Source organism: Theropithecus gelada, chromosome 5 (genome assembly GCF_003255815.1).
Source record: "Theropithecus gelada isolate Dixy chromosome 5, Tgel_1.0, whole genome shotgun sequence".
Classification (NCBI taxonomy): Eukaryota; Metazoa; Chordata; class Mammalia; order Primates; family Cercopithecidae; genus Theropithecus; species Theropithecus gelada.
Genome location: NC_037672.1, coordinates 71,702,792 through 71,714,678, shown reverse-complemented (window position 1 = coordinate 71,714,678; position 11,887 = coordinate 71,702,792). Strand labels below are relative to the sequence as shown.

General features: G+C 35.2%; 1 protein-coding gene across 1 annotated transcript; it reads left to right on the top strand.

Annotated features, from left to right (window-relative positions):
* Positions 1–5,121: 5,121 nt before the first annotated feature.
* Positions 5,122–10,672, top strand: SMR3A (submaxillary gland androgen regulated protein 3A). Its single transcript, XM_025385896.1, has 2 exons — positions 5,122–5,175; positions 9,651–10,672. Exons 1-2 carry the CDS (start codon positions 5,122–5,124, stop codon positions 10,080–10,082), a joined length of 486 nt encoding a protein of 161 aa, XP_025241681.1. The 3' UTR covers positions 10,083–10,672.
* Positions 10,673–11,887: the final 1,215 nt, after the last annotated feature.

Here is an 11,887-nt window from a genome sequence, read left to right as displayed (position 1 = left end):
TAGCATTTGAAAAAGCAGGATATTTTAACTCCCATTGGCTAACATTGTTTTTTCTTAATTTTCCAACTTTTCCATGAGGACACCTCCCCTCATATCAGGTGGACTTTGGATAGCTCTGATCATTTTGTATTCATGATTTCTCTTATAAGGTGGCCTTGCAGCAGTTGTAAGAGTTTTCTAATCATGAAGTTGTATTGTTTTCCTTGTAGTCAGTGCCCAAATTATATAAGCTTCAGGTCTCTCCAAACCTAGATCTGCTTGTAATGGGGATGCTAGGGAGCTATTCAATTTAACTTTGTCATTTTACAAAGGAAGAAAATAAAGCTCCAAGTGATGAGTGAACATTTCCAATTCCATATTAGTAACAGATGGCAAAGTCAATTCTGGAACTGGAAACTTTTCATTTCCATTTCAGGTAACAGTACACTGTTTCCTCTTAAATATAAAGCTGTTATTTAAGGCATTTGTGCTAACTTTTAGGTAATCCCTCATTATTTTTAATAGACTTCATTTTTAGAGTCCTTCATCATTTTTAAGTAACAAATTCTTACCAGTAGACTGTATATAATTTTAGGAAAAAGTTTATTAAACAAGCCAGACATGATCTTACTACTAATTCTGCCCCTCTCTGATGTTCTTTCTTTATTTAAATAACGAAGACATTAACATGTTGCAGTTATTTTGTATATTAAATGAGAAAATAAATATACCACAGTTCACCATATAATAAATGTATTACACTAATTGTTTAACATTTTTTAAGTACTTGAGGTACTTTACGGAGATAATTTATATATGACTAGATTTTTTTTGTAAAAAATAATATTATGGCTAAGAAAACATATTTTGAGAATTGAGATGAATCCAGGAATATTCCCCAAAAGAGATTTTGAAAGGGGAACTGAATTTATGTGGTTACATGGATGAGGTTATCAATCTAGCAAAATTCTGATTAAAGGGCGATTGAATAGTTGTTTACATTCACAAATTGGGGACATCCGGGTTATACTGTAAAGACCACTTTCACATTTACCATAGAAAAATACACCTCCTGCTTAAAAACAGTGGGAAATTTTCCCACGGCTCTCTTTGGGGGAAAAAGAAAAAAAAAGCTACTTTTCTCAAGAAATTATCATGATCATACTTTATGCACATTGTAAATGTTTCACCTGATTTCTTCTTTTTACAACTTTTGCTACTTGGAAGTTCAGGGCAAAGTTGTTGCCAACTTTCAGAAAGTTTACAGACCTATGTGATGTGGGTTTCTTGCAGCATCCATGCTGCACAAGTCAGAGAATAACTTTTCTTCAGTCTAAAAGCTCTATTGTCAATTATATTTCATCATGCTAGACTTCAATCCAAAAGAATACATTTTCTCTCAGAGCTCAGTGGCATTATTGATATTCTACACAATATTTCCACAGAAATTTTTAAGGTAATCTGTAAACTCTAAAGCTTGATAAATATTCAAGGTGGCATTACCCCAGAAACCATATCACCTCCTTCTGAATAGTCTAGAAGAAGTACATACTTTCCATAGGCCCAAAGAAACGATCATTACTGTTCTATTTTAGTGGAAATGAGTGTAACACAATAGGAAAGCAGATTTTAAATATGTTGCTGCATGACTGAACTTAAATCTGTTAGTCTACCTATATTAGGAAAATATTTTCCATCTTTCACGTAAATCTCTGCACTAACAATAATTTTTCTCTACTGTCACTTTGAATTTTCTGTGACCAGCTCCTTTAGCTACTGTTCTAGTAAGTATTCAATCAAGATCTTTTAAAGCCATAAATTAACTAAAGATTAACTGGAGTGACTGTTCCTGTTTCTTAACAGACATGTGCTTCTGTTTGTTTGCATTCCTCAAATTCTTTATTGGTCATAACCCACTCAGAAATTGTCCGTTGATTTTGCCAGCATTCATCCTAAGTCCCTCAGAGCCAGTGATCTATTACAATGTAGATCACACCTTGACTTCAAACATTTGGCTGATGGATATGTTGGCATCAAAATAAGAGAGAAGAGACAGTCATCTTTTGACACACTGAATTACTGTCAAAGAAGGAAGTGAAATTTTCTGTTAATTAAGAATAGAATCATCTTCACTGATGTTTAGGCATGTAATCGTTCAGCAACATATTAAGGGCTAAGATTAGCAAACCAGGAATATATTGTATTACACTTAATTATGTCATCAGAATTTTTAAAGGCAGTGAAACTCCAACAAAGCAAATGAAATTAAGTACAGTCATTTAAAACCAAGATCAATTCTGAAAGTTTGGCTTCTTAATTTCTACATCACCTATGACTCACAAAAATTTTAAAACACCAAGCATTTATATATGCTGTAACTTCAGCAACTTGTACTCTTTCTTACACCCAGCAGATAGTTAATAAATGTTAATAGGAAAGATAAAAGAAGGAAGGAAGGAAGGAAGGAAGGAAGGAAGGAAGGAAGGAAGGAAGGAAGGAAGGAAGGAAGGAAGGAAGGAAGGAGGGAAGGAGGGAAGGAGGGAAAGAAGGAAGGTCCTAATATCCATGACTTAAATGATGAGTTGATGGGTGCTGATGAGTTGATGGGTGCAGCACACCAACATGGCACAAGTATACATATGTAACAAACCTGCACGTTGTGCACATGTACCCTAGAGCTTAAAGGATAATAATAAATAAATAAATAAATAAATAAATAAATAAATTTTAAAAAGAAATTATAAATATAAACATTTTAAATATATATTTTTAAACGAAGACATTGAGATACAATAAGGCAAAATATTTTGTCTCATATAACCCAATAAGGAAGTGTTGTTACTGTGCTTGGAAGTAGAATGAACTATTAAGTTCACTGATTCATCTCTCTAATGTACTGTAACACAATGTTAGTTAAGTGTATGGTGATCGTTAAGATTAGGGAGCTAATATGGAATACTGGTTAAAAAAATCACTTAGACTTTGAAGTGGGCTGACTTAAGGTCAAGTTCCACTCAGCTAATTAGCATCTCTGTATAAAACTGAGATGATAATAGAACTCATTTTAACCTGCCACATGGAATAAACTAGAGGCTTAATAAATAATAGCTGTTACTATGATTATATAATAAAGTATTAAAGCGAGATTATAAGATCATCCAGCATGGGAAAAATTATTCTCAATGCCTAGATTTATCAAAAAGCCAAGGCTATAACTTTCCATTAGACATCCACTTCAAACTAAAAATTTCTGTATAATTTTCCCATAATCAAGTCTTTGCATGTCATCATATTTTCATTTAATTAAGATTCTCAAGTTAATAACAGCAAGGACCACATGATTTTTAAAACACAGTTGTTCTCAGTTAGTTCTTCACTGACAAAAGGGAACTTCCTATAGAAAATACAAAAGATTGCCTATTAAATAAAATAGAAAATACAAAATATGGCCCATTAAAATTGCTTGGCATAGAAAAAGCTGGTGCTTTTTCTTTAAAATAAAGAGGAAATGGTGCACCACAGGCCCCAGATTGTTTCCCTGAAGAGAGAGGACATTATTTGTTGTATCTGTTTCCCCAGGAAACAACAAATATTGAATGGATCAATGCTTTTCAGAAATGAGACCCAAAAATGCAGAATAAGACTGCCAATTTGGCAAGAACAACTTTCCTATCTTTGTTTGAAGAGCATCAACCCAGAAGTTATTTTATTTCCAAGTATCCTTTCTCTTACTGCCAACAGAAATCTTTTGCACTATATAAGAACTGAAGTTTCTTGTCTCTTTTCATCTTTATTTTCTGTCTTTCAACTGGCAAGAGTCATTTTGACCAGCAGGTTAATCAACTCTAAGACAGATCCTCACACAAAGGTATGTACCTGGAAATATTAACTGCAGAATTTTCCTCAGACTTTTCATGATCTTTTTATAGGACATTCATTACCACCAAAAACATAAGCACCTTCACCTTATGTAAAATTGTAAGTCATTAAACATATCAAATTTTGAAAAATTAGGTTATTCACATGTCAGAGTAAAGGATTCATGTTGGGCATTGGGGACAATTAGTCCATCCAAGTACACAATTGACTTTTCCCCTTGATGTTCCTTAAAGTTCTTAAAACTTCATAATGATAGATTATTCTCAGATGCACTTTAAAAGAGGGAATTGTTCTACAGTATATTTTTATTATTAGTTTTTCTTTTGTTTTTCAAACTTCTCGTAAGAATGGATCATGGGAAAAGTAATCCTTAAGAGAATAGCCACACCCACATACAATTGAATATCCAGTGAAATTTTGTCCACATGATTTTTCAAAACTTGCATTGCTCAGATAACACACTCAACCTATGTGCAGAGTTGACTGTCAGGAAGCCATTTGTACAATGGTGCATGGAGTTGCTTTCCCAGAATTCAAGCTACCATGTACTTGAAATATTTTGCAAATTTTGAGCCAACGGAGAATAAAATACCTGGATTCCTCCATGTTCTCTGACTTGGTCTTTGATCTACCATATATGGATTTTTGGAAGCACTTTGAGACCACACATCACAGACTAAATTAATTTAGTGGAATGTTGTTAAAACTAGGAGGTATATAATATGATTCTCTTTTTCTTACACTACGTCAAACAGAGTGATTTCTTTCTTTTCCTTATTTTTGAGATACCCCAAGGAATTAAATTGATAACACATGATTTAGTTAACATGTTAATATTGCAAACCCAAGTCTATAGAAATCTATAAAACAATATACTTGCTATTTAAATATACAAAAGTGTTCAAATGTAAATAATTGTACATTTCAAAGTAGTTACCTCTAAAGGCAAAAACCTCATTTATAAAAGCTTCTATTCTTCAAATCATTTATGAATAACTCTTTGGCATTATCTCCAATATCAGCTTACAAGTCAAAAATAAAAACTAGTTCCACTGTTTTGAAGTCAAATTTTATAAGCCTACTAATGTTGCCCCACTGTAATAATGAATCCAACATAATGTTAGGCAAATTCCTAAAAATGCTACAGTAGTATATCTGTATTACATTATATCCATGTGTTGAGACATTTTAAATAGTAATTTGTAATAAAAAAAAAATCATACTGATCACCTATTGTGCTTACTTTCAGAGGCAACCGAAAGGATGAAATCACTGACTCTAATCTTGGGCCTTTGGGCTCTTGCAGCGTGTTTCACAGTAAGTATCATTAATCACGATCACACGTCTTTATACTTTCCTCCTTAACCATTACTTCAGATTTCTTTTTACATTAATTATGTTACCTTTTCTTATATATTAGTAACTATTAAGCATTGATGAAACACTGTTCTAGTGTTGAAATCTAAATTTAAAATCTAATTTAATTTAAATAGCCGCATATGTCTGATGGCTGCCATAATGGATAGCTCAAATCTATAATATCAGACTGCATTAAACAGATAAATATAAATGTATGTTTCCATACTCTAGCAATTACACAGTAGGTAAAACTCTGTAAAATGAGATAAAGTAGTTGTTCCTACCATGGAGTCACCTAACTCACTTATTAAAAAGTATTAAAGTCCTCTTCCAAGCCTGAATAAGAGTACCCCATAATGGGACCTGGGAAGATGCATTTAGGAGAATCTTTGCATGCTACATTTTGAGGAAATAATAAACATTTATAGTAACACCTACCATATATTAAAAACTAGGTTAAGGAAAACTATGCTCATTGCCCTTAACCTAGTGTTTCAGAATTTTTTAATGCATATTTTTAAAAGTAATAGAATGATACTCAATTTCAACAGAGGGGTCAATTAATTCCAGTGTTACAAAGAGGATATTAATTCCAGAGTAATTTCTCCCAAAGTATCATAAAAATCTATTATATCAAATGGGAAAATATAAAAGCTGATTTTTTAGAAAACTATGACTTCCACAAAGCAGGCAACATAAAATTATATCATTCTGAAACATGAAACATAAAATAGTACCTCTTTCTTCTACTTTGAAAAGCTTGAATAAAAGCAGGACATTCTGAGATGACTGAAGTTTTCTGACTTTGGCCATGTTCCTGCATGCATTATGGCTAGACATAATTTTTGATAAGCCAATAAAGCATATTGACATCCACTAAAGGTTATGTCTTAATGACTTCGTCATAAATTTGATTTTCAATATTTTCATGTCCTCAGAATATGAGAAAAACATTTTATTCAGGCTTTTATTATACAAATAACTTTTTAATAAGATAAATTAGAAAAATAGAGAGCTTTCCAATAATATAAGCAGTTTAAATAGCAATGAGCCTTTTTTCAGCTGATATGACTAATGATGATTAATAATTACTGAAAATTGGAAATGTGAAGGGTAGCATGTCCTTTGCATATATATATATTTGTAGGCGGGGTAAGTCATCATATTCAGCCTGTCGACTTTTGAGTGTTTTCTCTGTTATAAGTAATTTTCCAAATGCATTACATACATTATCTCTTTTAATCCTCAAAGCAAGTCTCACTATTTTTAATCTCATTAAAATACAAATAAGTTTAGATTCAAAGTATGCAAAGTATGCTTGTCTTAGCTGGATTATTGCTAAACTGAATAATGTAGGAGATTAACATTCATTATAACCCTTTGAGAATGGAATGTTTCTTCCTAGTATAGTATTTTCATCATTTTCATCATTTTACTTTAGCCAGTTGTGGAAAGGGAGCTAATCATTGTGATTGGGTTAAGAGATCAGGAAAAGAATCGATATTTACTATGAAGATTTTTCATTACATAATATTTAGATCAACATCGGTATATCTTTAGGAAAAAGTACTTTCAGCTAATTTTTAATTGTCTCAAAAATAAAAATGTGTGAAATATTTTCCACACTAAGGATTCGTTTTCTTGACAATAAAAAATCAAATCCTGAACTTCCACATACCCTGACTAGTCCTTGGATTGGCAGTCCTTGGGTCAAACACCCTCCATAATACCATGAACCATTACTAGCTAGAGAAGACGAACATGAGGCTGGTCCCACAGAAGTGCCTTGGAATTTTTTGTTTGTTTGTTTCACTGGTGATATGAATAAAACTTTTACTGGCATGTTAAGGGCAGAAGCCAGGTTTAAGAGCAAATGAGAAGTGAGAAGTGGGGTTGGCAAATTTAGAATACCCTTTCACAGAGCTTTGCTTTGCAGGAAAGATGTGAAAAGAAAGTCACAACAACAAGGGTACTGGTGGTTGAAACTGAATCTTTTATAAACGGAGAAATATCCATTGATATTTATTTCTCAAATGACGTCTTCAACCTCTCTGTACATGTTAGGTGAAAGGGGCAAAATTAGAATCAAGAGGTCAAATCAACGGGCCATTATAGAAATTTGGGTAAAAGTAAATGACAGATTAGAATGAAAGCAAGAAAGATGATAAGAAGTGGTTAGATTTAGAATTCAGGAAGTGGGATGAAGAGCTGATAGGATAGGGAGAAAAGAATTGAGTTGAACATAAATGATAGTGTTTTTCTGAAGAAAATGAGCTAGCTAAATGGCAGATATTACAGTTGCAGAAAGTAAAAGAGAAGACTGACAGAGCCAGGTCCCTTGGAAAACAAGTATAAAGAAAAAGAAATTATCTAGCTATCAATGACTCCATGGTTGTGTGACCAGTAAATCAGGGAAGTTCATTTCTAATTGCCTGAAATATCTTGGTGAAGCAGGAGAAAAGCCACTTTGGTGGGGGTAGATGAGAGCTCAGCATGAGGTGGAGAATGTTGATAAAACTGGCATCAACTTGGAAAATTACAGGCCTCTGGGGAAGTGGGAAGAGATAATCTGAGATAAGACACTCAAAAAAGGATTTCAGGCAATACTGAAGGACGCTAACTCTGATGGTACAGTGCTGGTGACATCCTCTAACATTGTTAAGAACCTGGCATTAGGAATTCAGGACAGAGATGCTTTACTGTAATAGTAAAGTTTAGGATTAGCAAGGGTAATGGCCAAATAGGTGAAGGGACTGAGAACCACAAGAAGTGAATGTAGTTTTGTGTCCAAAAAAAGCATCTGCTCCAAGCAACCTGGACTTCTTGCCGTCAGTAGAGTGGAACTTCATTCCTACCCCAGAGCATTTGCGTATTTTCCTTCTATTTGGCATGCTCCCTCCTTACTTTATATTCTTTAAGCCTCTTTTCAAATGACTTCTTCCCACAGAGACAATCCTTTATCGTTTTCCTATCCAGAACTGATCATTTTAAATCCCTAATGTATTTGTTCCTTGCACTACTTTTCAGTTATTTTTGAATTTTTTAATGGAGATGGGGTCTTGTTATGTTGTCCAGGTTGGTCGTGAACTGCTGGCCTAAAGCTATCCACCTACCTCAGCCTCCCAAAGTGCTGGGATTACAGGCATGAGCCACCACGCCCAGCCTCAGCTATTTTCATTTCTAAAAATTGTACTCTATGTAAACGAGACCTGAGATAAACACCACCCTAGGCACTTTACAAGTGATATTTCACAACAAATGTGACAACAACTGCAGGAGGTGAGTACTTTTATGAACATCATTTTCCTGATGAGAAAAAAAGAATCAAAAAGAATTCCACACTCACTCTATCTCCATGTGCCAGAAGGAGAGCTCAAACACTGACATGAAACCCCAGACACTCATTCCACTAATTTCACTTCCCTTCAGATCACATTTACCCCTCCTTGTATTGTAATTACTCAGCCTGTAGAGTCATAGAATAGATGTTTGTACCCCTGGCAACTTGCCAGGTTGACATTCATGACATGAATGAACCAGCTCCTTCATAAGCTCATTGCACGAAATAGTTGCTCACATGCGTTTCACAATTAATTAATGTGCAAAGCTCGGAACAAGCCTGAACCCTTGAATTAGACATAAAAAGACATGTTTTTCTCATGCTGCAAAGGCATTTATTTCCATTTGGAATTTGGAATGACAGACTTCACTATAGGCCAAGGATAAGATTTTTGTTCATTATCTATTTTTTTAAGTCAATACTATCCCAGCTTTCATTGAGAGCCTAGGTATTCAGAGGGCAAAAGAGAAACATTTTTCTTTGATATAGACGTTCAGACATCATAACTTAGATACATTTAACACTTTTCTATTGCTCAATAACAAATTACCACTAATTAGTAGCCTTTAAAAACTCATTATTATCTCAGTTTCTTTGGCCATAACTCTGAGCTTGGCTTAGGTGGCTTCTCTGCTCACAGTCTCACAAGGCTGAAAAGGTGTGTCCACTGCTGTATTTTTTTTTTTTTTTTCTTCTGCAGCTCAGTGTCCTTTTTTTAAGCTTGTATGGTCATTGGTAGGATTCAGTCCCTTGGTTGTTGGACTGACGCCCCTACTTTTTTGCTGCCTATGAGCCCGGGGCCACTCTCAGCTCCTGTAGCCGGTCTACCATGTACTTCCACGTAGCCCTCCCCACAACACGGCATCTTGATTCAGAAAAAAGCATTTGCTGCAGCTTCAAATCTCTCTGATTTCTTCAGACATCGCAGAACCTGTTTTAAAAGGGCTCATCTGATAAGGTCAGGCCAGTATGTGCCAGCAGAGAGTAGAAATCTTGGGGCCATCTCAGAGTTCTGCCTATCATAGAAAGCATTCATTCTTATATTTAACTGCGAAATATCTGATTTAAAAGTATTTACTTCTTTTTTCCACAGCCTGGTGAGAGTCAAAGAGGCCTCGGGGGACCATATCCACCTGAGCCACTGTCTCCTTCTCCTCCTCCATCACCTTTTCCGTTTGGACCAGGATTTGTTCCACCACCCCATCCTCCACCCTATGGTCCATGGAGAATTCCACCACCCCCTCCTCTACTCTATGGTCCAGGGAGAATTCCACCACCTCCTTCTCTACCCTATGGTCCAGGGAGATTTCCACCATCTCCTCCTCTACCCTGTGGTCCAGGGAGATTTCCACCACGCCTTTCTCCACCCTATGGTCCAGGGAGAATTCAACCACTCTCTCTTCCTTCCCCTTATGGCCCAGGTTATCCACAGCCACCTTCCCAACCAAGACCCTATCCACCTGGACCTCCATTTTCCCCTGTAATTTCTCCAACTGATCCTGACCTCCCTAATCCTGCACCCTAAATACAGACAACTGCAACAGGTGCCACCACCACTGCAAAAGACACCACTACCCTCATAACCATTGCTTCTACTCTCCAAAAATAAGAATTTCAACACTACTTCCAAGAGACTTTTAGATAAAATGGATTTCATTTTTGAATGAGAATAAATATTTCCAAAGCATTGTGTTTTGGGAGAAATATCTTAGAAATTGTGAAACAATCCCCATGAACCTTTATATCAGTAGGGAAAAATAAAGAATTGAGCAACAATATGAAGTATCCACTGTTATCAGAGCCACTAGTTTATCCCCCATTTATGTCACCTAAATGAATATTAGTGCTACCAGAGCCTGGCCATGTCCCATGAGGCCAAAAAAGTAAATTAAGGAAAAATGCAATAAGACACTTGGACTTGAAGCTTAGAGTTACGAAGTTAGAAGAGTAGGCAACAGGATGCCCTCTTCAGTATGGCAACCCATCATACAATTACAAAGCCCAAAATAAGATGTTAATAGATACTAAAATGAAAGAATCTTAGCCGTCACCATAGCTCGCCCTATAAAAAATCCTGAGTACCATCTGATCACTGCTTATAAATAGTTGCAGAGAAGAAACGCCATTCTAGCAAATCTAAATATCTGAGATGTGAATCACATGTCTTGGAATTTGATATGAAAAAATTATTTTCTAAGCTAAGATAGAGATAGGAGATGGTTTCAGATAGCAATAAGAAGAAGCTAATCACTGAGATTTCCAAGTTTCTTCTGCATCTATTTGTTGATATTTGAATCAGAAGTATTATGATATGACTATTTAGGAAATGGCCTCATAATGTCATGAGAGTTTTATCTTTCCATGTTTGACTTTTTCCTTCAGGACACTTAACTTCCCACAGTGCCGTCAAACACTTATAAATTAAAACTTCTCAAGACACCTAAAGTAAGCCCACAATTTTCATTTGTGTTTAATGCTTTCCTTTTTTTTTTTTTCTTTCCATGGAAAGGGTCTCACTCCCATCACCTAGGCTGAAGTACAGTGATGCAATCACAACTCACTGTAGCCATGAATGCCTGAGCTCAGGAAATTCCACCTTAGCTTCCTAACTGGGGCTACAGATGCACGCCACCACTCCTGGTTAATTCTTTTGTAATTTTAGCAGAGATAGGGTTTTGCTACATTGCCCAGGCTTCTCTTTCACTTTTGAGAACCTACCAGGATACAGGGACTGTTTTAGTAGCACAATAACAGCAATATTGAAGGTAGTCAAAGTAACTGTCTTCATGGAGCTTATATCTAGTGAGATATTTTTTAAAAAGTAAACACATGTCAATAAAATGTAAGATGTGAGAGTGTTTTGAAAAGTAATGAACAATGCATAGGAAGATACTAAGTAGTGGTGACTGACTGTTTTACATAAAATAATAATGGAGAAACTCTCTGATGAAGTGATATTTGAGGAATGACTTGAAGAATATTAAAAAGCAAGGTACTAAATGATCTAGAGAAAAAGTGTTCAAGGCAACCATGTAAAGATCTAAAGCAGCAATAAATTTTGTGTATAAGAAGAGTCAACAAAAGTTAATGTGGTTCACACTCAAAAAAGAGGAGAGTGGAAGGAGATGATGTGAAGAAGGCAGAGAAAAAACACATCATAAAGGGATTTGGATTTTGAACTTTATTCTACATGTTATGGGAAGTCATTATAGCTTTAAAGGAAGAAATAACATTATGTGATTAACATATTCAAAACTTCATCACTCTGGCTGCTCTATGGATAAAAAACTGTTAGAAGAGCAAGACTGCATAATACCTAGGTGATATGTT